Below are 24,831 nucleotides of genomic sequence, written 5' to 3'. Positions count from 1 at the left end.
CAGGGAACCCTTCTATTACCTCCATGTACTATGTAATCCTATTGTATTATCTGAAATGAAGGTTCCCTACCCCAAAATGACTCTGATGATCTGATATATAATTTTTTTTTTAACCATTCTGACCAGAATGTATAATGTCAACATACTATATTGAGTAAAATTTTGTCGGATGCATTTTACATTGATGCAGTGGTCATATGGGATCACAAAGCTACACAATTGCATATATACTGTGTATAAAGACTCCTTGCCCTGCAAGGTATACCAAGCAAAATATACACACACAAAAATTAAAAAAAGGAAAAAAAAAAGTATATATATAATAAAATAGACTGGAAAAGATGGCAGAGAAAACAAATGACATATTGCTTATAAATGTACAGTATGGGCAGATATTTTCGGAGCAGAAGACTTATTCATAAAAAAAAAAGTGCAGAAAGGGGGAGGAGTTATTCAAAGCAGCCAATCGGATCTTTGCTTTTATTACCTAACTTATACTGGGAAAAATAAAAGCATTGATCTGATTGGTCACGTTGACGACTACATTTTTGTGTAGTTGTATTTTTATGTAAGATGCACATTATATAGATAATATATGAGAAGTGATAGGGAGTATTATCATTTAAAAAAAAAAAAGCCCTAGCCTGTGACAACCAATGCCGTAGGATCAGGTACTGTAAGAACTATTGGGTGCTATGGACAAGAGTCTGCTTTATTATCTACAGTATATGGCTGTCAGGGCGACATTGAAATATGTGGACCATTACATTCATACATCCCTCAACACAGAAGTGACTACAGTGAGCCTCATGTGTAACACATGGAAGTATTGTCCAAAGAAACCAACTAGATCGCTGCATCCATTATGGAGAGTAGATTTAGCAGAAGGGGCTGTTCACACAGAGGAATATGAAACGGTCTTCTGAATCAGATTACTCCATGAGTGGATTTGCACTGCGGGGGTCGGACACCTGAGGCAGTGGGGGAGATAGCCATACAAACTGTAGTGGCTAGCGTAGGTACTGTAGCCGTGCTCTATTGAAGTCTATGGGACAGTGCTGCAGTACCTACACTTGCTGCTACAGATTGTATGACAAATGAACAGAGCGCGTCTTTCCTGCACTGCCTTGGTACCGGTGATATATGGGGTGCTCGGGTGTTGGACCCTGCAAATCTACTGTTGAAGGCCTCTCCTAAGAATAGGCTATCAATCTTAGAAACCAGATAACCCCTGTAATATGGAAATCCCAAGTTATATCTACACTAGAAAGCATCTGAAAGTGAAATGACTGCAGTTTGGCTTAAAAGGGCTCTCCAAGGAGATTAAAAGCCAACACCAACAGTCCCTGCTCTGGCTCATATAGAGAAGAACCCTCTCTATGACATCCATATATTTCCTAAGAGGACGCATGAACGTGACTTGTATATCATTCCCAGCCATAGGCTAGAGCAGGGGTAGGGAATGTACGGCTCTCCAGCTGTTGCAAAACTACAACTCCCAGCATGCATACTTGCTCTGCTGTTCTTGGAACTACCATGGAAGTGAATGGAGCATGTTGGGAGTTGTAGTTTCACAGCAGCTGGAGAGCCGTACGTTCCCTACCCATGGGCTAGAGGCTATACTCCAAATCTTGTTACTAAAACCACAGATTAGTTAGGGATGGAGGGGATGTGTATCATACAGAGTTACCACCTGACAACAGCTCACAAATCTATCCCTGAATTAGTTTTAGGAGGTATCTAAAGCCTGACACCCTATTGAGAGGCATGACTGATATTATGTGCATTTATACAGTATATCCCAGCAGTTAGCAGTCCTTAACTTAGTATACTGAAACATAAAATAAGGCAAAAGCATGTGTTTGGGGCATGATATTAAAGAAGAATGACTTTCCATGGCAAAAAAAAGGAAGTTGTGATAGAGAAAATCCAACATGGACCCACGTGCCCAAATGTAATCTGGAAATATGAATTTACATTATAGTTGGATATGCATCTTGAAATGTCTCCTGGTATATCAGCACAACGCAGGAAATTGTGTCCTACTACATACAACAACACAACAGACTGGTATTTTCTCCTATCCCATCATATCCATTCACAAGTACCAAAATAGTTTTCTTCACCCCTGAGTCAGAGTGTTTAGCATCCGTCATCTTGGTAAAGAATCAAAAATATCAGAAAATTAAATATATCAACAAGTCAAATAAAGCACAGCTTGTGAATGAATAATACAGCATAGTAGGTACAGAGTTTTATTCACTCCCGCACGGTATAGGGGACTGCACACCCCATACACTAGACTACTCTACAAACCATCAACATCATATATTACAGATAAATAATAGAAACAGGAATATTATGGGACTGAGGAGACGGGAGATATTTACACCATAGGTTACAGCCATAAATTACATATATTTATGCCCCTAAAACGCAGCTGAATTGACTGAACCTAGTTATAGAATTTTTTTTTTTTTTTTTACTCATTTTTAATAAAAACACCCTCTTCGGTGCAGGTCTTTAGATCTTCCATGTTTTGTTGAAAACATGTTCTCAAAAAGCCATTAGAAATGTCTTTAACGAAATACAATGAACAGACTCTGGTATGAATACTTTTTTGGCAGTTCATTGGGAAGGAAGGTCCTCCATTTTGTACCCATAGAAAAGCTGCCTTTGCCAGACATTTTGGCATTCAGGTATCTCTCCAGGTTATGTGAAGCCAAAGAGATGTCCAGGATGAGACGAGGAGCCCTCCGTGATGGTTGTCTTACCCTCTTATAGGATCTGTATCATTCAGGTTCATTCTTTTGGTATGCTTTCAAAAATATCTACAAATAAGAGACATCATTTGCGGGTTCGGATCATTTCTGATTGACTGTACTGTCACCCTTTAGAAAAGACACCATTAGCAGTTTTCTCATCTTGGATTCTGAATAGAATTATTCAGTTTTGGCTTCATCGAGTTGGAACAAAAAAATCTGTGATTTTGGTCATCATCCCTCTTCTCATTGTATTAATTAATATCAGACTCTGCAAACTCTTCTTTTATAGACTGTTTTCGCGCTTTGCAGTCAGGTAAATCGAATCCAAAGTCCGCCCAGTCATCGGCTCCACTCCGGTTGGGAATGGTGATAGTGTGCCGTACTCGAAAATGAACAGCCTCCATAACGCGCTGACGCTGGAGTTCACCAGAACTGCCGATGGAAATGGTAGAAGCGTTACTGCTGGAGCGGATCAGCTGTTGGGTTCCATAGTCGTGGCTTTTGTTTAGCTCTTGGATTCCTCTCCATATCAAGCCTTTGTAGTGCTCGGGAATCTTCAGTGCTCCAAGATCCTGCAAGAACAGGCACCACAGGTTAAGAAGGGGCTGGAAGATTTTAAAAACAACAGCTACACTTCTGAATAGTAACTAAAGGAGTATGGGGGAAAGTCAAGAGATACTAAGGGAGGTCTAGGAGAAGACTACACAAGTCTGTATATATGATAGATTGATGTGTCTATGGTTGAGCTGTTTGGAAGCGAAAAATGTAATTGGAAGGCCAACTGGCTCAGGATTTTTTTAAAGGATCGCAGTGGCACTGTGTAGCGGGCTATCCCAGTGGTCAACTTTGTCTAAAACCCAATGCATTAATCCTACTAGTGGGTACAGAGCTATATATTCAGTCTTCATTCAGTTGATCCACAGCAATTCCATGTACATGGGGAAAAGAAAGTCAAACGGTTCTTCCTTTTCATGGCAAATATAACATGCAAAGGAGAGCCAGAGGGCAGCAGATGTCCCGGCAACATCGGTGGCCAATGAAATATTTTAAGACCCCATGTATAGTCTATCATCCTTTCTCATAAATTGTAGAATCTTCTTGTGTGTTATTAAGCATACAGGGGTTGGAAACTCTCCTTATCTTGCCTATATGAGCCTTCCAAAGCCATGCCCATTTCATCCTTTTTGGTTGTGTCTACAGAGGAGGGGCGGGGCATAAGGTTTTGACTACAGAACCAGACAGAATCCCCTCTTTCATTTACCACATAGCTGTGAAACCCCCTGTCTATTTACTACAAAAACTATTAAAGGACAACTCAAAATTTTTACAGCGGTCCACATTTTCTAGCTAAAATGTTTAATATTGTATTCTATTTAATGGTGTGATGTTTATTCCTATCACTTGGGAGCAGTGTATTGTGGGAGCTCAGATGTCAGCTAGAAGAAGGAATCGGAGGAATTCAATGGGGTTGTGAAAGGAGAAGGAAACATGATCACTGCCAAAAAATACCTTTCAATCATATGCATTAACGCCATGGTCAATGTATATTCCCCCACATGTGCTGGGACTCTCCAGACTCACTTTTTGATCTTCAATTTGCAGCCAATGTTAAGGAAGATTTGGGACATAAGTAGTCAGATTATCGTAGCTAGTTTACCCTCCCCCTCTCCCTGCAGATCAGTTATATCAGGATCCCGTTGGCCAGTATCGGGGATATTCGTTACACTACCATCTAAGTCCCATGAAACTCCATTGTGTACCCTTTGAAAAGCTGCCTTTGCCAGACATATAACAATTGGGGGAAACATGTTGTAAATAGTGAAAGGGCCTCAGGACCATACAGTGTTGTTGGAAGGACCACAATAGTAGGTGCAAGCGCAGGGAGAGTGCGGGATTGGTTTTCTAACCTAACTGCTCATATCCTGAACCGTCCCAGCGTTGGTTGCAAAATGATGGTTAAAAAGTGAGAACGCTGGGTCCTGATCCCATATTTTTAGTGTGGAGAATACACTTGGTTTTAATACATATCATTAAAAGGTATTTCTTAATGAATAGAAGTATTTTCTGGCAATGGATTTTGTATTTTCTGATGTCTGCGATGTCCGAATTTGGCGCTTACAAAATGTTAGTTCTGCTGCTACGATGGAGCAGAAAACCTGAAGCTACCAGTCGAAATGTGAACAAAGCCTTACCCAAAATCCACACAACAAAAATGAAATTTTCCAAATCTAATCTTTTGTAGATTTTAACTGGTTGCAGAAATTTGCACCATTGACACCATTTTCATGCTCGATATAAAAGTGCATTGGTATCAAAACTTTTGGAGAGTTTTATTGTGAGTTTCTAAAGTGTACTTAAAGATTGTCTGGTTTGTTGCTAGGGGTAACAAGGACACTCAAAGACTAAGGCCCCACTTAGCAAACTGCAGGGTAAACGCGTCATGGTTTTTCCTGTAGCACTTTTCACAGAGTTTGCAGAGTTTTCCTCTGCAGACTTTCTACTTCTATCGTACGTATACGGAAAAAGCCAGCGTTCCCATAGATGTAATTGACATGCCGTGATTTACAAAAACGCAACAGTTTTTTAAAAGCAGCATGTCCACTGCAGATATTTTTCTGCATTGTGTGGATGGGATTAGCCAGGTAACATAAAACGCCACGATTTTCGCCCACATTGCTGTTGTCATCCATCACAGGGTATTAAATGACGGACATTGAGCCCCTTCCATCAGATGTCCGTCTGAATTCACCCCAATGTAAAAAACATGAAGTAACTTTTCTTCTGTTACAAAAGTGAACAAGCATGATGGAAGACAGTGTCTGTCATGTTTACATTAGAGTCAATGGGAATGGACAAAGACGGAGGGGGCTCCATTTGTGTCCATTACTCTGCCATGGTTAGTGTCTGTTACTGTCTTCCTATGATGGATAACAGCAACAGACATTAATGACGGTAGTGTGAACATGGCTTAACTCTGAGATATGAGACCTACTTGGATTAATACTGCAACCTGGGACCTAGTAAGGCAAGAAGCCAAACCTATGGCCACGCAACATAGTAATAATAGATACACAGTCCAGTCATATTAATGTGACCACCACCTACTTTTGACGCCAACGTTAAAGGGGCTCTATCAGCAAAGGTTTGCTGTATGAGCCCCACATATGCGTGAATAGCCTTTAAGAAGGCTATTCAGGCACCGCTAATCTTATTTTAAACCCCCCTCCCATTTTAAAATAAAACTATAAAAACATATATGTAAATCATACCTTTGCATGCACGGGGGGCGGTCGTGCACAATACGACGTCATCTTCTGGCACGCCTACCTCTTCTTTCTTCTTTCGACGATGCCCTCCAGTCCTGGCTCTTCCCGGCTTCATCTTTATCTTCTTCCGGCGGTTCCAATACGATTGGTTGAAATCCGGCGCGTGCGCAGTAGCGCTCCCTCCAGAGTTACTGCACACACTCTGGTGCCATTTTTCTCAATGGCAGTGCCGCCAGAGTGTGCGCAGTAGCTCCGGAGGGAACGCTACTGTGCACGCGCCGGATTTCAACCAATTGGATTTGAACCGCCGGAAGAAGATGAAGATTAAGCCGGGGAAGAGCCAGGACCGGAGGGCGTCGCCGAAAGAAGAGGTAGGCGTTGCAGAAGATGACGTCGGTGCACGTTCCGGTATGATTTACATATATGTTCGGGGGGGGGGGGCCGCATGCAGCCCGCGAGTTTGAGACCCCTGCTTTACTATGTGGGTTCAGTTTTATTAAATTGTACATCAATAATTCACACAAAGGTAAAGAGGAGAACTGGCACCCGATCGAGTCACTGCTTTTATTTGCAAATGCAAGTAGGATCTCTGCGGTATATACTATCGCATTTTCTAGTTATATATTCATTATAGTATATACTAAGGGTGCGTTCACGCGATGTAACGTGCCACGTGATATGGCATGTATACGGCGTGTGAGAGTTTGCGCGCCGTAAACGCTCCCATTGATTTCAAAATCGCGGCCGCAAAATAACGCGGCGTATACGATCCTAACTCCCATTGAAATCAATGGGAATGTATACGGCGCGCAAACTCTCACATGCTGTATATGTGCCACATCACGCGGCACGTTACATCTTGTGAACTCCCCCTAAGAGTGGGTGAGAATTGATATATAAGCAGGTCTAGGTGAGAAGACGTCGGCTTCATTTGTATTCATCTATTACTCTCAAGCATTACTTTTATAAGGTACTTGTTCAAGTGATCTTAGTAAATGATTGTCTTTGGCGCTAATGACAAATATATATTATGTAGCTGATCCTGCTTCAGTGTACACAGACCTTTTTTGATCTAAGTAGGTAAAAAAAGCCACCTGCAGGCACTACTAATGGAGGTTACTGCTCATATACTGAACTTAAAGAGAACCTCTCATGTCTTCCTGCACTTGTGGTTTTATATACCGATAGAAAGCTGACAGTGCGCAGAATTCAGCTTTCCCATTTTGTGCCCCTAGGCTGGAGATGTCTGTGCCGTTAGTTTCAGCACCAATCTCTGCCCACAGTCAGAAGGGCGTTCCTGACAGTCTAGCTGAGCTATGAGGACCGCCTACCCTGACATTATTTGCCCACAGACTAGTACTGGGGGACATTCTTCACTGCTCAGCGTGATTGCTGGGTGGTAAGGAACGCCTTCTCTGACTGTACAGGGTTATGGACAAGTACTGTCATGGGGGTCATTCCTCACAGCCCAGCTAGATCATCAAGAACGCCCTTCTGACAGGGGGCAGAGATAGGTGCCAAAATTAATGGCACTGATATCTCCAGCCCGGCGGCACACAACAAGAAAACCGACAGTGTGCTGAATTCAGTGCACTGTAAGCTTTCCAGTGGTATATAAAACCACAAGCACAGGATGACATGAAAGGTCCTCTTTAAAGGCATCATTAAAGTTCCTGGAGCAGCGATGCAGTACCTACACTTACCACTACAGTTTGCACAGTGAATGAGCAGAGTGGCTTGTGGCAGGTGCCGCTGTCTCAGCACAGCTAATCTGCAGGGGTCCCGGGTGTCAAACCCCAACAGATCTAATACTGAAGGCCCATCCTAAGGATAGACAATCAATGTTAGAAACTGGATAACTCTTTTAATAATACAGTATGCAGTAAGCTCCATCTAGTGGTGGCTGCAAGAAAGCATTTTATTGTCATTTAATATTTTTTTATGTCTACACAGGTGATTTGGCTCTGTAAACATGTATTAAAAAAATCAAATATTACAGAACAGCTGGACTACACATCATGTTACAGTCCTATGAAAAAGTTTGGGCACCCCTATTAATCTTAATCATTTTTTGTTCTAAATATTTTGGTGTTTGCAACAGCCATTTCAGTTTGATATATCTAATAACTGATGGACACAGTAATATTTCAGGATTGAAATGAGGTTTATTGTACTAACAGAAAATGCGCAATATGCATTAAACCAAAATTTGACCGGTGCAAAAGTATGGGCACCTCAACAGAAAAGTATTTAGTAGATCCTCCTTTTGCAAAGATAACAGCCTCTAGTCGCTTCCTGTAGCTTTTAATCAGTTCCTGGATCCTGGATAAAGGTATTTTGGACAAACAATTCAAGTTCAGTTAAGTTAGATGGTCGCCGAGCATGGACAGCCCGCTTCAAATCATCCCACAGATGTTCAATGATATTCAGGTCTGGGGACTGGGATGGCCATTCCAGAACATTGTAATTGTTCCTCTGCATGAATGCCTGAGGATTTGGAGCGGTGTTTTGGATCATTGTCTTGCTGAAATATCCATCCCCGGCGTAACTTCAACTTCGTCACTGATTCTTGAACATTATTCTCAAGAATCTGCTGATACTGAGTGGAATCCATGCGACTCTCAACTTTAACAAGATTCCTGATGCCGGCATTGGCCACACAGCCCCAAAGCATGATGGAACCTCCACCAAATTTTACAGTGGGTAGCATGTGTTTTTCTTGGAATGCTGTTTCTTTTTGGACGCCACGCATAACGCCTTTTTTTATAACCAAACAACTCAATTTTTGTTTCCAAAATGAAGCTGCCTTGTCCAAATGTGCTTTTTCATACCTCAGGCAACTCTATTTGTGGCGTACGTGCAGAAACGGCTTCTTTCTCATCACTCTCCCATACAGCTTCTATTTGTGCAAAGTGCGCTGTATAGTTGACCGATGCACAGTGACACCATCTGCAGCAAGATGATGCTGCAGCTCTTTGGAGGTGGTCTGTGGATTGTCCTTGACTGTTCTCACCATTCTTCTTCTCTGCCTTTCTGATATTTTTCTTGGCCTGCCACTTCTTGGCTTAACAAGAACTGTCCCTGTGGTCTTCCATTTCCTTACTATGTTCCTCACAGTGGAAACTGACAGGTTAAATCTCTGAGACAACTTTTTGTATCCTTCCCCTGAACAACTATGTTGAACAATCTTTGTTTTCAGATCATTTGAGAGTTGTTTTGAGTAGCCCATGATGCCACTCTTCAGAGGAGATTCAAATAGGAGATCAACTTGCAATTGGCCACCTTAAATACCTTTTCTTATGATTTGATACATCTGGCTATGAAGTTCAAAGCTCACTGAGGTTACAAAACCAATTTTGTGTTTCAGTAAGTCAGTAAAAAGTAGTTAGGGGAATTCAAATCAATAAAATGATAAGGGTGCCCATACTTTTGCACCAGTCAAATTTTGGTTTCATGCATATTGCACATTTTCTGTTAGTACAATAAACCTCATTTCAATCCTGAAATATTACTGTGTCCATCAGTTATTAGATATATCAAACTGAAATGGCTGTTGCAAACACCAAAATATTTAGAACAAAAAATGATTAAGATTAATAGGGGTGCCCAAACTTTTTCATAGGACTGTATAAGCCAGAGTCTCATTCTATGCATAACTTTGAATTTAGAAACACATTGTATTGAGATGTACTTGGCAGACATGTTAATGTTTAATACAGTGATAATGAGGGTTATTCTTGGTGTGACCAAAGGAATGGAGTGGAAACGACAGCCTAGAATTTAGAGTCTGACCAACAGAAATTTATTAAAATAGTCTAAAAGCAAAAGGGTCTTAGTTTCCTATAGCAACCAATCACAACACAACTTTCAATTTGAATTCTGCTCCTGAAAAATGAAAGTTTTTGACTGGTTGTTAAGGGCAACTAAGACAGTTTTGCCGTTAGACCATTTTAATAAGCCTGACCCCGTGTGTTTAGAATGTCTTTCCCATTATCTTCCTGCTCAACCTTCCACTCATAGACTTACATCAGCTGAGGGTTCCCGGTGACTACTAATGTTCATACCATCCAGCAGAGCAATAGTAGTCACTGAAACAGCAGGTCTGAATGTTGCTAGACAGCCTCCTTTAAAGTGAACAGACCCGCAATGTGATCACTTTAAGAACTAGCTCAGACTGGCCTATAAATTTCAGAAATCAGGCTATATGTTCTGCTCTGTCTCACAGACCCCTATAGGACAGGTCAATTATCGGCCATTTATTGGGAAAAAGTATTCCTGGGAATTGGAGAAATTCTCTAACATCTAGTGTCTGCATTGTCAGCAAATGCAAACTGCATAGTGGTGAACAATTCATTTGTCCCCATAAAGTACAGATGATCTGTTGCGGTATAGGACGATTGGGAACAAATGATTTGTTTCCACATATTGCCTGCCAGGTCAGCATATATACAGGGGCCATTGAAGATGGGAATAACGAAAAGGTAACAGAGAATGAAAAAGGTGAGGCAGTTTGCCAAAGGTGTATTCAAGGAACACTGTGAGCTTGTTTGGGGCTGTAGGGGGCAGTGCTTCACATGGATTCTCTCTTTGGTGTTGTCCCAATCCCTGTGTCATGCTCTGTCCCCACAGACCCTGCACTGGATACAACACAGCTGATTCACAGTCCGCACTTGTATACACAGATGGCCATCCACAGTCTGTTTGTACGGCTGTGGGAAATTGAAAAGTGTAGTGGGGTAGGATGAGCTGCAGACCCTCAAAAGTCTTCTTTAGGCTAAGGCCCCACATAGTGGGCAGCAGCAAAAAAGTGCTGCGGGAAAAACCATGGCGGCAACACATTGCGCCGCAGACTTTCTGCGTCAATTATACCTATAGGGAAACCGCTGGCATTTCTGTAGATATAATTGACATGCTGTGATGCCGCAATGGTTTTGGAAATCGCAACGCATCCATTGCGTGTATTATTCCGCAATGTGTGGATGTGACTGTAAAATGCCATGTTTTTTTTCCACCATGTGGGACCCCAGCCTTAGTTTCTTTTCCTCCTTGAATGTTCTGATAGTGATGGTGCTATGGCAATCCCTTACACTATAATGTGACTTCCTGCTGTGGCTCAGCACTATATATTGCGTGTAGATTTGCTAGTTCAGGAGCCTTATTGCTTCTACTGTTTTATCTGCTTGTGAGGTCCCTGATCAAATGAGGATTCCCCTCCCGGCATTTACCTCCATAGTTAGGTTCTGCAGGTGGTATATATTCTGTAAACCTTGTGATGTGAAATACTCGATGCAGTTTGGACACCCCAGTCCTGTCAAAAAACTGCAGAAACAAAAAGGTTTGGAAAAATAAAGCAGAATTAACTAACAGACAAACCATCGGTTCTCATAACAGGACATGAACTTCACAGAGTGGTCTGTGCCAATCAGGGGCACAAATAGAAAAACTGGTGCAAAGGGGAGTGCAGAAAAGATGCTGTAGCCAATAGCAACCTGTAGCACTCTTCTAAAAGGAAATCTTTCATTGGTTGCCATTGAGCGTTTCATCATGTTTGATAAACTATCAGGACTTCTGAATACAAAAAGTTCCCTGTAGCCTTCCCTGGTTTCTGTTTAAAGAATAGGTCTTCCATTGATCACTTTGTAAATGTATGATGTAACTCATATTGCACCGAACCTAGGTTATTATACTCCAGAGCTGCACCCACTATTCTACTGGTGGAGTCACTAAGGCCTTGTTCACATCTGCGGCGGTACTCTGTCCGGTGGAGTCCACATGGGGACCCCCCGAACGGAATACCGAATGCAACTACATGCGGTGTGCAGTGAAAGCACACGGACCCCATAGACTATAATGAAGTCCGTGTGCTTGCCACCAGATCTCCACGAGGATCATGCGGACAGGAAAGTAGTTCACAATCTACTTTCTTGTCCGCATGATTTGTGCAGGCAGCACTCGGCAAGGACACAGACCCCATTATAGTCTATGGGGTTCGTATGCTTTTACTGCACACTGCTTGCAGTTGCGTTCGGCATTCCATTTGGGGGGTCCCCATGCAGACTCCCCAAACAGAATACTGAACACAGAGGTGAAGGAAGGGTAAGCGCATACATTATATTGCATATCCCATATACAGCCTGTATTATACTCCAAAGTTGCACTATGCATTCTAGTTTTGAAGTCAACTGATATTACTTAGCTTGTACTTCACAGCTGCACTCACTGTTCTCCTGATGGTCACTATGTACACAAATTACAATACTTATCCTATACGATTCATGATTCACAGCCTGTATTATAATTTTGCTAGTGGAGTCACATTATTTTACTTATCCTGTACTATATTGTAGAGCTGCACTCACTATTATGCTGGTGGAGTCACTGTGTACATTCATTACATTACTTATCTTGTTGTATATCTGTGTTATAACCTGTATGATCCCTCAGAGCTGCACTCACTATTCTGCTGGTGGAGTCACTGTGTACATTCATTACATTACTTATCTTGTATATCTATTATAACCTGTATGATCCCCCAGAGCTGCGCTCACTATTCTGCTGGTGGAGTCACTGTGTACATTCATTACATTACTTATCTTGTTGTAATTCTGTGTTATAACCTGTATGATCCCCCAGAGCTGCACTCACTATTCTGCTGGAGGAGTAATAATGTACACACATTACTTTACTTATCCTGTACTCCTCTTGAGTTACATCTTGTATTATGCTCCAGAGCTGCACTCACTATTCTGCCAGAGAGGTAATAATATATGTACATTACTTTACTTATCTTGTATTCTTCCTGAGTTACATCCTTTACTATACTCAAGACCCGCATGGAGTATGTAGTTGGCAGAGTCAGTAGGGGTATTTATTACGACCAGTGTTTGTCACACTGGTCTTGACAACCCCTGTGCTGGTGGAAAATGCACCTAATTTATGATACTTAGGGCAGAGTCAATGGCCCGCTGACAATATGCCTTTGTTATGCCATTTTTCAGAAAGCGGCAAGGGCAGTGTAAAAACGCTACTTGTGACAATTTTCTGTCGCTTCGCAATGTGGCTTAGTAAGTCTGCTCTACACTACATACATCTAGTAGTGAGTCTGGATTACTGCCTGTTTTACACAATACAACATTCACAATTCTGCACACTGCAGAGCTTAAGGGTCCATGCACACGGAGGAAAATTACGCTTTAAAAAAAAAAGTCTCCCATTGACTTCAATGGATGCCATTTTCCTCCGTGTAAATGAACCCTAAATCTCCCAGGATTCCCTACTGTACAAATGCCTATAGAGAGCTTGCTCTAGTGAGGTGTATTCTGGGAGATGTCCTCTTTACAGCACCAGGCAAGGTAAAAATAACATCATATCACTCTGAGCCCTATTTTTTTAATGGTGTCCTAGGAAGCAGATGTCCGAGTATGTTTTTTTTTATTAATACATTTATTTTTTTCCTATAAACTAGAGTAATTTTTCAGGCTATTTGATACATCCTGTAGCAGAGATTGATTTGTCTGCCCTGTGATGGAAGAGTAACGTTCTGGTTTAAGATTACGAAGCACATTTACCTGCAGTCCTATGTAAAAAATAAAGCAAACAAAAAAGCCGGATAAGATTGAACGATCATGCGTTGTGCCAAATGGCAAACTCTGCTATGTCATCATGTTACTAAGTCTATTAAAAGGTGCACCGGACTGTTGTGACCCCTTTACTGTGCTGGTTCCGACAATGAAGAAGGAAGGGACCACACATACGTAGCTCCTTCCTATTGTAATAAATAGGAGTTTCCATTACTATCAGTGGAGACAGATGACTCACTTTACTGCACTGCTGCTTGAGTGTACATTGCAGCTTTACCACCAAGTTATATAATGCTTATGGGAACTCTGTACGTCTTCCTTCCCTTCTTTCCCTTACTTGGACAAACTCTCACCCACTGACTGTCTCCTCCCGTGACACTCCTATACTTTATTAAGTCTCTCCTATCCCTCACTCTACATTTTCAAATGCTTGGAAAAATGTAAAAAATTTATAAAAATCCCAAGACAACAATGAGCCCGGCGGTTCTTGAGACATGTCAGTTTTAGTATATACTTGCACTCCCAATAAAGTAACAATTCTAGAGCATCTTTTCTTAGATCTCAGCATTGTGTTGTGCCTCTGTTATTTCTCCTCGACCTGTATGATAGATTGACAACTGGGCGTGATCATCCTCTCTCATTGGGGCTTGCCTTAGTCTGACCCTGTCCAATCAGCATTGGACTGTATTGTGTATTCCTGCTGTGCAGAGTGTGTTTATGAAGTTGATGTAGTTTATCATATGTTACATGTGATATTAATATATTTTATATGTTCTATTTATCACCATTGTTACCACACTAGACGTCACTACTCTGGTTAGTTCACTAGAGATGCCTCTATGTTAGATTCATGCAAGGGAGGGTAACAACAAAGCACTGGATTAACAACGTTGCAGCAAACTTACCTTACAAGGCTGGGGTCAGCATTGTAGGGGGGTGGGGGAGTGCAGTGTGACCCTGATACCATAGACTGTGAAGAGTGAGCACCATTCATCTCCCCATTTGCTTGCATGGAGTGGTTGTTCAGCATACCGGAGCCTGGAGGCAGAGCAGGATATCATAGTATTAGATTGACAATCCTATGACAACCCAACAGCTTTTGTAAAGCAGAAAAATGTATACAGCAGTTGTCACTCCCTCCCTGCACTCTTCTGGGTGTTCAGCAGGAGGCGACAGTGAACAAAGAATACATTGTTTCCTATTCTATATAAAACTGTCCCTGTGTAATCCATATACTTATATGTCAAGATACAACATTTGTACCAGTATATGGACCCCGCTCAGTAAGGGTGTAATAAATATTCTTACCCATGGGTATCATCCCTGGTGCAGTGTTTGGCCCATGCTGGTTGGGCTGTCCCACTAGCTGGTTGACAGATGGCAGTTTGTTGATCCCTCCGTGGACTTTATTCATTGGAGAGATGACAGGACCATAAGACGACTGTGACTGCAGATGGGCGCTGGAAATGAACATAAGCTGTTATTACAGAAGATTCCTCATAGTGCCTTGTTCCTACTATCACACTTCACCATCATAGGACAGGAGAGTCAATACTTGTTGCCCTTCGCCACCCCATTTCACCTCTTTTGGAGAGAAGAAAGACTTTTTTTTTCCCCCTATTAGTATGTCTTTGGAGTGTGGGAGGAAACCCACGCAAACACGGGGAAAACATACAAACTCCTTACAGATGGTGTCCTTGGCAGGATTTGAACCCAGGACACCAGACTGCAGTGTTAACCACTGAGCCACCGTGCCGCCAAAAGAAAGACATTTCTCACTTGTTTCTTTGCGGAAATGGTATTACATAACTGGTAAGAAAACAAGATATCTGGCCTGATCTGGAGTCCCTGTTCACCTGGATAAATGGTTCATATTCAGTAGCATCAATATATGGGGGACAGTATATGGGGGGGGACACATAATGAGTATCCATCTTACTGTCTCTGGAGCAGCTGCTGCTGTTGCTGTCGGTAGGAGTCCACCAGCTGCTGCGGCACTAACTCCACCAACTCCAGACTCTCCTTAATCTTCATTAAGATTTCAAAGTTTTCCCGACCACGAACCTAAAACATAAGAGATACGTCAGGAAATCACTAACAACCGGGGAACCAAAATTACCTAAAAATATTAATATGTGAGGACTGGTCATGATGCTAGCCAAGGGCACAGATACATACAGGTACATAGTAAATTGTTACTGACTTGTATGTATTGCAGTTCTACTGACATGTATATAGCACACCGTTACTCACCGGAACATAATAGATCTCCTCTTCTCCATGGCGTCTTTTCTTGATATTTGGACCCAGCGCTGGAACCCCCTGGGGACTCTGCTTACAAGCTACTGATAAAAGAGAATCCATTTAATGATAAATGCACAGACATTATTTGGAGGAAAATGGTGAAAATACAGACAGGAAAGAAATTCTGGATGTCACATTAAACTGCCATCAGAAATGAATGGGAACTGATACAGTGGCAGGACACATAGATGGCTTTGATGTGTATGAGACGATTTCACTGCTGATGTGTAATACCGCTGTGGGGCTCTAGAGGACAGCAGAGAGAAGGCAAATAAATTGGATGGATTGAAATATACTTATCGTACACTCACTGCGCTTGTTGGCATTGCCATTTTTGGATGCTGTTTCATTCAATGCCGCCTGTTCCCGGAAATGATCTTCATCTGCTTTCCTGTCTCTTCCGGGACAAGCACAGATTCGCCCTTCAAATGATCTTCTGCCCAATACTTGCCCACTGTAAAACAATGCAATTCTTATAGACTAACAGAAGCTAATTCTTTTCGTCCATAGACTATATAAGACAGGGGCTTGGCTGTTGTCCTTGCTGCCTTGTAGCACTGAGTCCTGGGATGGAACCTGACAAGTATTTTGTATGTTCTCCCCATGTTTGCATGAGGATTTTTTAGTGTCAGCGGACAGAATTGAGGTTGGGTCTCCACGTGCTGGGGCATTTTTATTCGTATAGCACTGCGGGATATTTCAATCTTATATAAATAACGGATGTAAAGGAATACTGTAGAAAACTGGCACAGATCCCATGAAGAATCATAGATGAAAAGGTCTTGCAAACTCCAAGTTTCCAGCTAGGAAAACGATGGACATCAAAATGGAAACCTGAGAGATCCCATTATTGTCAATGACATCTGTCAGGCTTCATTGGTGTGTGTGATTTACTGGATCCATCTTTAGTATAACAGAGCGTATCAGCGTCATCTGATGTATTCCTTAAACCACCTGCAGAATATTTCTACAAGGGAAAATAGCACAGTCTTGGACTTGCTGAAAAGCGTGTACATGTTTGGCTACCTTCTAGTAATGGGGTATGGCAGAATATAATACTGGTAAAGGTCTATGAATTGGTCACAAGACTGATAGACTCTGTCTTCAGCTACAGGGGTGTGGTGTTGGGTGGGGACTCAATGATATGTCAGCAAATGGCTACACAAGATGTGGCCTGACTCTTATATAATGAAGATCACTCACTCTCTGGTCTCCAGAGTGATAATAATCAAAATGGGTCTTCTGTTCATTCCTCCAACACAACTGCTGTTACACATGAAATTATAGAGAATTGTGGTGAACTCGGTGCCAACCTAAAAGAGCCAAAAAAGAACAATTTACTGCAACAATCTTCATCATCTACATAGCTCCATAGATGTAAATATGTCCCCAAATATGGGCTATTATGCTTCTGGCAAATAAATGTTATTCCATGCATATATATAATATTTCCTACTTTCCTCCCTTTCCCTCCATCTCCTCTCTGGCAGCTGTAAATACAGTTCCCAGTAAATTTGCTAGTCAGTCTTCTTCCACCTCTGGCAGATGTAACTACAGTCCTCTGTAAATTCTTAGTCAGTCTACTTTCCCCACTGGAAGTATATATAGTTCCCAGTAAATTCCTAGTCAGTCTCCATCTCCTCTCTGGCAACTTTAAATATAGTCCCCACTAAATTCTTTGTTAGTCTTCATCTCTTCTCTAGCAACTGTAGTTATATTCCCAAGTAAATTCCTAGTCAGTCTCCATCTCCTCTCTGGCAGCTATAAATATAGTCCCCAGTAAATTCCTAGTCAGTCTTCTTCCTCATCTGGCAGTTGTAAATGTAATCCTCAGTAAATCCCTAGTTAGTCTCCTTTCCTCTTTGGCAGCTGTAACTATATTGACCACTTAATTCTTAGTCAGTCTCCATCTCCTCTCTGGCAGCTGTAAATATAATTTCCAGTAAGTTACCTGTGGTGGCTCATAAGGCACCATTACGCTTTGTCTACCAGTAACAGGATCATCTACATATTGTGACAAATTATTTCCCTCCACGCGGATTAAGTGACTGGCTGGTGCTGATTGACCTGAAATAAATTAATAAAAAATTAGTACATATAGTGACCGCTAGGTGGTGTTACAGAGCCCAACTATTCTATCAACAGGTTATACTGATGGCACTTTTTTAAATTTAAAATGGCACTGACATGAATCTTTTTTTTAGATTGAAGATTATAAAGTTTACAAAGGATTGTGGCTTATTAGAAAATGAAACAGCGCCACTTGTGTTTATAGGCTGTGTCTGGTATTGCAGCTCACTTAAATTCAAGTGAATCTTTCAGTAAAAAAAAAAATAATTTTCCAATGAAAGGTTTCCAAACCTTTTCCAAATTCATTGAGGGCTTTCAGAAAATCAATGAAACCAAAAGGCCTATTATTCGGTGACAGCAAGTGGCAAGCTTGATAAAGATAAGAAATTAAAACTTTCTTATAAATCTACAGATCATTCAGATACATTAAACCTGCCCTGAGGTCTTATGTGCATTTGGTGGGACTATTAAAGGATTATTTTATCTTATCTTATCCTATCTTATCTTAAAACACAGTTTAGTGCAGTGGTCTGAAAGCTGCAAATTCCCATATGTAGTGCATTTACAGCATCCGGTATTACCTTGTGGTATCCCAATAGAGGAGGAGGGATCTATCACACTAATGCACTCAAATCAGATTTTTGGTGACCCACAGTAAAACCCACCTAAGACCCCAGATTTACTTAGACTTCTATAGAAGGACACAAATCCTTCATTATAGGACTCTGCAAAGTCACCTGTTCCATTTATACAAGTATCCACATGATAATTCATCTCTATCATGGTAAGACAGGGAAGATCGGTGCCGAGGTTCTGGCATGGGGTCCCACAAGTGACAAATTATGAAATATTATGCAAGCACCACCCACTCCTCATGTGAAAATATGTATCCACATGTTACACATTGCACACAGAGCTGGGGAATTATATCAAGTCGACACGTCAGAGGATAAGATAAGTAGCTGTAGCTCAAATTCCCACCAATTCCTAAAAGGAGCTCCATACAGATACTGAACCTTTATATATAGACTACCTTGGTTCAGAATTAAGGGGGTCCCAGCTCAATGCCCCCCACAGGCCTTAACTACCCACACATCCCATTGTATGAAGAGCTGAAAACCACGTCCCTCTTACCATCATTAAAATCTCGTCCCAGTTCGTGGTTAGGGCAGCGTTTGACAACTTCCGTCACGTGTTCCGCTTTTTTGTAGACTGGCATGGCCCGAATAACGGTGCCAGGAGGAGGTGGGCTGGATACTTTGATTTGGATGGGACATGTCTTAGCGATCTGGCAGTAGAGTTTCTTCAACAAAGGAGAGTACTGAAAGAAACAGAAATCTGACTCAGTGAAAATCCAACTGACAATGGTCAACCATGGTCATATATGTTCTATAGCTACATATTACAAAGGCTTCACGATGCCTTTAATACTGTTACAGTATAGTTACTACATTGTAGCAACCTGTGGCTAACATCATCATGACATATTGTTATAGATATCAGAGGTGCACACATCTATATAACAGCGCCTCCCAAGATGGCAGCTAAAAAAGATGTATTATGAGAACTGACTAAATCTAAAAATATACATTTGAGCTTACAAGGGACTACAATAGGAGAACCAGACTACACATGGTTTGTTTGAAGTCTGTAACCATGGATACACATATGTTCATACACAAAATGAAGACCATAAATATGTCCATAAATATGGACAAATAATAAGTGAACATCCCCTTTAAATATAAGTCACCGCAGATGTTACCGCTCCTCACTTGACTCCGTCTCCATGAATAGAGATGCGGTTTAGTTTAGTCTGAATGTTGTGTTTGCATCTTTTCTCTCTCTTCACAATAGTATGATGTACTGGAAATTCTGAAGACTATATATCAACATTATATTGCATTAAAGATTATCAGCAACGGGTTAGGACAAGTATTATGTCTTATAAATGATCCCAAATATTCACCTGGAGCAGAGACATTGCCTGGTTCATCACTCGGATCCTGCCAGGACAAGTCTGAAGAAACTGGATATTAATGATGCACAAAGGACACAAGAAGGTCCTTATAGTATTCACACATGCATAATACATTAGTCAAAAAGAAGACTTATCACCAGGTTCTGTAGCTACATAGGGGGAGTCACCAGTCCGTCTATGCCCGCCACATTGTGTGAATGTAGGTGGATCGGGGCGGGCCCAGGCAGGGACACCTTGGCTCCACCAGATTTATTATAACTCATGTCAAAAAAATTTCCATTTTGCTGCAGGATGGCATCCTTTCCATAAACCTCCTGTTTCCGCCCTTGCTAAACTTCCTGTTGTCCGTCGCAACTTCCTGTGTCCTAAAGTTTCCCCTCCTTGACCCCTCTGTAGCTGCTATTTACTCCAAGTGATGTATAGTGCTTCCGCAACAGCTGGTATATGGGCGGCTCAGATAAGTGATAGATAAGTAGCGACCGTTTAGATCAGGGGTGGGCAATTAATTTTTCCATGGGGCCACATGAGAAATTGTAACAGTTCTAGAGGGCCATGCGCATCGCAGCAAATTTAGCTCCACCCACTTCTCTGCTGACTCCGCCCATTCTCAATCATTTTTCCATGTGCCCCACAAAGTAAAATCCTCCTATAGTCACCCTAACATTATACACCCCCACATTATAACGTTTCCCTCCAAATGTCCCACAATATTAAGTCCCTCTCCTGGTGCCCCAGTATAAACTAGCAGAAACTAGAGGGGACATTAAACTGGGGCAGCTGGAGGCAGACATGTCCCCCTCCAGCTACCCCCCATGGTTTAATATCCTCCTCCATCTGCCCCCTAGTTTAATGTCCACCCTACATGTGTATTCAGTGTAACTGCCCCCCTACATCTGCCCCTAGTTCTCCCCTCTTGCTCACACATGCTGTCTCTTCTCTCTTTATCATCCAGCAGCCCCCATTGCCGGCAGCTTGCAGAAAGCACACAGTCCCGTGTGGCCCCGCCCACTAATGAGTCATAGCCTATCCTGATGATAGGCTGTGATGACATCATCACAAGTCCTTCAAAAACCTTCCACTAGCTATGCTGGCCGGATAGAAGCAGTCAGAGGGCCGGATGTGGCCCGCGGCTGGACATTGCCCAGGTCTGGTTTAGATCATGTTTATTGGCTTAAGCTTATAAGTCAGTCCACTCTGCCTTTCTTCTCGCCTGGGACTTGTAGTACCTCAGCCTTGTTACATAGTTGTCAGTGAGTGTCCATATCTCTAGTTGTTATGAGGAATCATTGCAATAAACATCCAGTGTAGAAGTATTAAAAGATAAAATTCAACAAGTCAGTGAGATCTGAAAGGTAAAGGAGGTGACTGTCTTGAGACAACTTTATGTTGTGGTTTCCATTTATGACAGAATCCATGATGCAGATGTGAACAGAGTCTTAAATTGTGTTTTGTTTTTAGTTAAATGTTTGATAATAAGTGTATTGAGGCTACAATAAATGCTAGATATGTATGATCAGTGTATTGATATATACATTCAGCCAGTGCTTACATTACTGTATGAGGAAGGTCACACTTTGCAGTTTGTTGTTGTGACAGAATGATGGAAGAAGATAGTGCTCCCTCAATTTGCATCCACCACCATGCACAGCCATAAGCTTTCTTCCATCGTGTTTGTTATTGTCTTTAAAGAAATATAAAGTCTGCTCAGAAAAAGCAGTTACAATGTTCATTGCGAGATACAGCACTCACAGGATGTAACTGATTGTGCCTCAGGGGTCCAAAGAGGACGGGGGTCCACTGAGACTTTGTCACCCAAGGGCCTGCCAAAACCTGGAGCTGACCCTGTAAATGGCCCTTGATGAGATGAATGATAATTGAAAGTCTTGTATTCCCTAGATCCAAATGGATTACTCTTCTGGCGCTTTTGGGATTAGGGTATAAATCTATGATCTTACCAATTGATATCTTGTCACAAAGGTCACAGAGAATATTCATGCACAAAGAGTGAATCCAAGAGTGACTAGCATATATAGAGTTCTCTGTAGTACCCCTGTAGGAGACAGAGCGACTCTTATCTTCTACCCTGTCTGATTCTGTTTGATGTTACTCTGGTGGTGGAGTATGGTGGAGGATCTTCAAAGGTCTGGCCTCCAGGATACTTACAAAAAGCAAGATGTTGACATGACAGTGAAGTAGGACATGTCTCATGTCTGTTTAGTGCCCCCAAAAAGGCCCTTAAGGTCCTGATGTTCCTCTGATGTGACTCCCAAACATAAAGTCCTCACTCATTCTTTGCTCTCTTTCTCTCATTTCAGACAAATCTTGTCCCAGGCCAGTGTCTGCTACTCCTGCCCCCTTCAGGTGGTCTTCTCATTGGCAAAGAAACGCAGCTTGTCTCTGCATTATATTCAGCCTTGGTGTTGGTGTAAGTTGGTAGTATTCTTAGAGATACGCTTCCATGATGGCTATCTGTGTAGAAAACTGTCTTGTCACACTTGCTCCCAAACCAAATCACACTGGCCACCCACCCACCAACCCTTATATAAGCCCACTCAGTTACTCCTCACATGTTCCCGTCACACTTTTCTGCGCCAAGGCTAGTTTGGCATGAACACACACAAAACTCCAGCTAGTTTCCACAGGTAACAATAGTTAGTGTCTTCTACATAGCACATGCTGCACTAAATTGCCATTATACTACAAATAACTAACAAAAATATACAACATGCAAAATGTATTCCTAACTCCATTACATTCTGAAAGAAATCTCACAGGTTTGAGTCAATTGTGATAAAAGCGCATTACAAATATTTGTTGCTGTTGTAAATCAAAGGATTCTGGTTAGTGAGTCAGTCCCAGGGCCATGTGGTTATGATGTCATATCCAGGGCTGTGGAGTCAGGGAAAGTTTGGGTGGAGTTAGAAAAAAAACAACTCTATTTTTAACTTTATTATACAATTATTAACATTGTTTACATTGTAATGCTTTTCTCTCCACATTTTCTGCCTTTTTCGGGCAGAAAAAGAGTGGAAACAACACGAACCCCATTATAGTCTATGCCAGACCTGGGCAATGTACGGCCCGTGGGCCATATCCAGCCCCCTGACTGATTCAGTCCGGCCCACATAGCTTGACTAGGGAGGCGTGTCTAGGGAGGCGTGTCTTAGTGCTGGCAGGACAGTGCAAGAAGATGGAGACATGTGGTGTTTGTCCTAAGGTACTGAGAGGGGAGGGAGGGGGGGATGTGAGATGCAGGGTGGAGAGTGTGTGTGTGTCTGTCTGTCTGTGTCTCAGTAACCTAGGGACAGAGATGGAAGGGGAATGTTATACCGGGGGCAGATATGGAGGGGGAATGTTATACAGGGGCAGAGATGGAGGGGGGGGCATGAAACTGGGGGAGAGATGGAGAGGGGACATGATATGGGGCAGATGAAGGGGGATATGAAACTGGTAGAAAAATGGAGGGGAGGAAATGAAACTGGGGGTAGATGAAGGGGGCACTTAAACTGGGGGGACATTAAACTGGGAACAACTGGAGGGGGCATTAAACCGTGCAGGTAGTTGGAAGGGGACCTGTCTGCCTCTAGTTGCTCCCAGTTTAATGTCACCCTCCAGCTACCCCTACGGCATAATTGTTGCTTCTAGCTGCCCGAGTTTAATGTCCCCTCTAGTTTCCACCAGTTTAAACTGGAGCACTAGTAGAGGGACTGTGGGGCAGTTGGAAGGGAACATTATAATGTGGGGACATATAATGTACGGGTGACTGTAGGAAGATTATACTTTGTGGGGGCACATGAAAAGATGATTGAGAATGAGTCAACATAGAAGTGGGTGGAGCTAAATTTGCCGCGGTGCGCATGGCCCTCTAGAATAGTTTCAATTTCTTAAGAGGCCCCATGGGAAAATTAATTTCCCACCCCTGGTCTATGCGGTCCGATTTTTTATGTGGATTAGGTTTCTGTTTGGGGGGGGGTCTCCAAGTGGACCCCAGAATGGAAACCCGAACGCAAAGTCAGGATGTAGAAAATAGAGGTGGTGCTCTGGCCTACATGATCCATGTAGGAATTTCAGTGGGTTAAAAAAAAAAAAGAAAGAAAAAAAAGCAGTGGTCAAATAATACTACTATACCATGTCCCAATAATCCTGTCATGTAGTGGCTATGCATTAGCTCAATGACTACTAATATAATAGATCCAAGTCATGTTGCTACTAATTACGGTATCTATCTATCTATCTATCTATCTATCTATCTATCTATCTGTCTGTCTATCATCTATCTATCTATCTATCTATCTATCTATCATCTATCTATCTATCTATCTATCTATCTATCTATCTACAGTATCATCTATCTATCTATCTATCTATCTATCTATCTATCTATCTGTCTGTCTATCATCTATCTATCTATCTCCTATCTATCTATCTATCTATCTATCTATCTATCTATCTATCTATCTGTCTGTCTGTCTGTCTGTCTGTCTCTCTATCTATCTATCTATCTATCTATCTATCTATCTATCTATCTATCTATCTGTCTGTCTATCATCTATCTATCTATCTCCTATCTATCTATCTATCTATCTATCTATCTATCTGTCTGTCTGTCTGTCTGTCTGTCTCTCTCTCTATCTATCTATCTATCTATCTATCTATCTATCTATCTATCTATCTATCTATCTATCATCTATCTATCATCTATTTATTTATCTGTCTATCAATCAATCTCATATCTATCTATACATATCTATTGATTGAGAACACAAATTGAAGTGCAAAGTGTATTGGGGATGGCAAACTATTATATAGTCAACAGATAAATATGAAAAATAAATTTAAATTTTTAGATAAGTTTATTTGGTGAT

At 41.7% G+C, this 24,831-nt stretch overlaps 2 protein-coding genes across 2 annotated transcripts in view; one reads left to right on the top strand and one right to left on the bottom strand.

Annotated features, from left to right (window-relative positions):
- VAMP3 (vesicle associated membrane protein 3) overlaps positions 1-24,831 on the top strand; it is a 226,420-nt gene that overhangs the window by 179,336 nt on the left and 22,253 nt on the right. The gene's annotated exons all lie outside the window — the stretch shown is intronic.
- LOC142210639 (tumor protein p73-like) overlaps positions 3,017-24,831 on the bottom strand; it is a 54,578-nt gene continuing 32,763 nt past the window's right edge. The window contains exons 3-12 of the mRNA XM_075279938.1: positions 19,120-19,306; positions 17,867-17,982; positions 17,119-17,228; positions 16,221-16,369; positions 15,865-15,956; positions 15,551-15,675; positions 14,920-15,071; positions 14,517-14,649; positions 11,257-11,350; positions 3,017-3,337 (exon numbers count right to left, since the gene is read on the bottom strand). Of these exons, the coding sequence (XP_075136039.1) occupies positions 3,017-3,337; positions 11,257-11,350; positions 14,517-14,649; positions 14,920-15,071; positions 15,551-15,675; positions 15,865-15,956; positions 16,221-16,369; positions 17,119-17,228; positions 17,867-17,982; positions 19,120-19,306 (1,479 nt within the window). The remainder of the gene's footprint in view (positions 3,338-11,256; positions 11,351-14,516; positions 14,650-14,919; positions 15,072-15,550; positions 15,676-15,864; positions 15,957-16,220; positions 16,370-17,118; positions 17,229-17,866; positions 17,983-19,119; positions 19,307-24,831) is intronic.

The sequence above is a fragment of the Leptodactylus fuscus genome, chromosome 6 (genome assembly GCF_031893055.1).
Source record: "Leptodactylus fuscus isolate aLepFus1 chromosome 6, aLepFus1.hap2, whole genome shotgun sequence".
Classification (NCBI taxonomy): domain Eukaryota; kingdom Metazoa; phylum Chordata; class Amphibia; order Anura; family Leptodactylidae; genus Leptodactylus; species Leptodactylus fuscus.
This window is presented reverse-complemented; position numbering and strand designations above follow the sequence as displayed.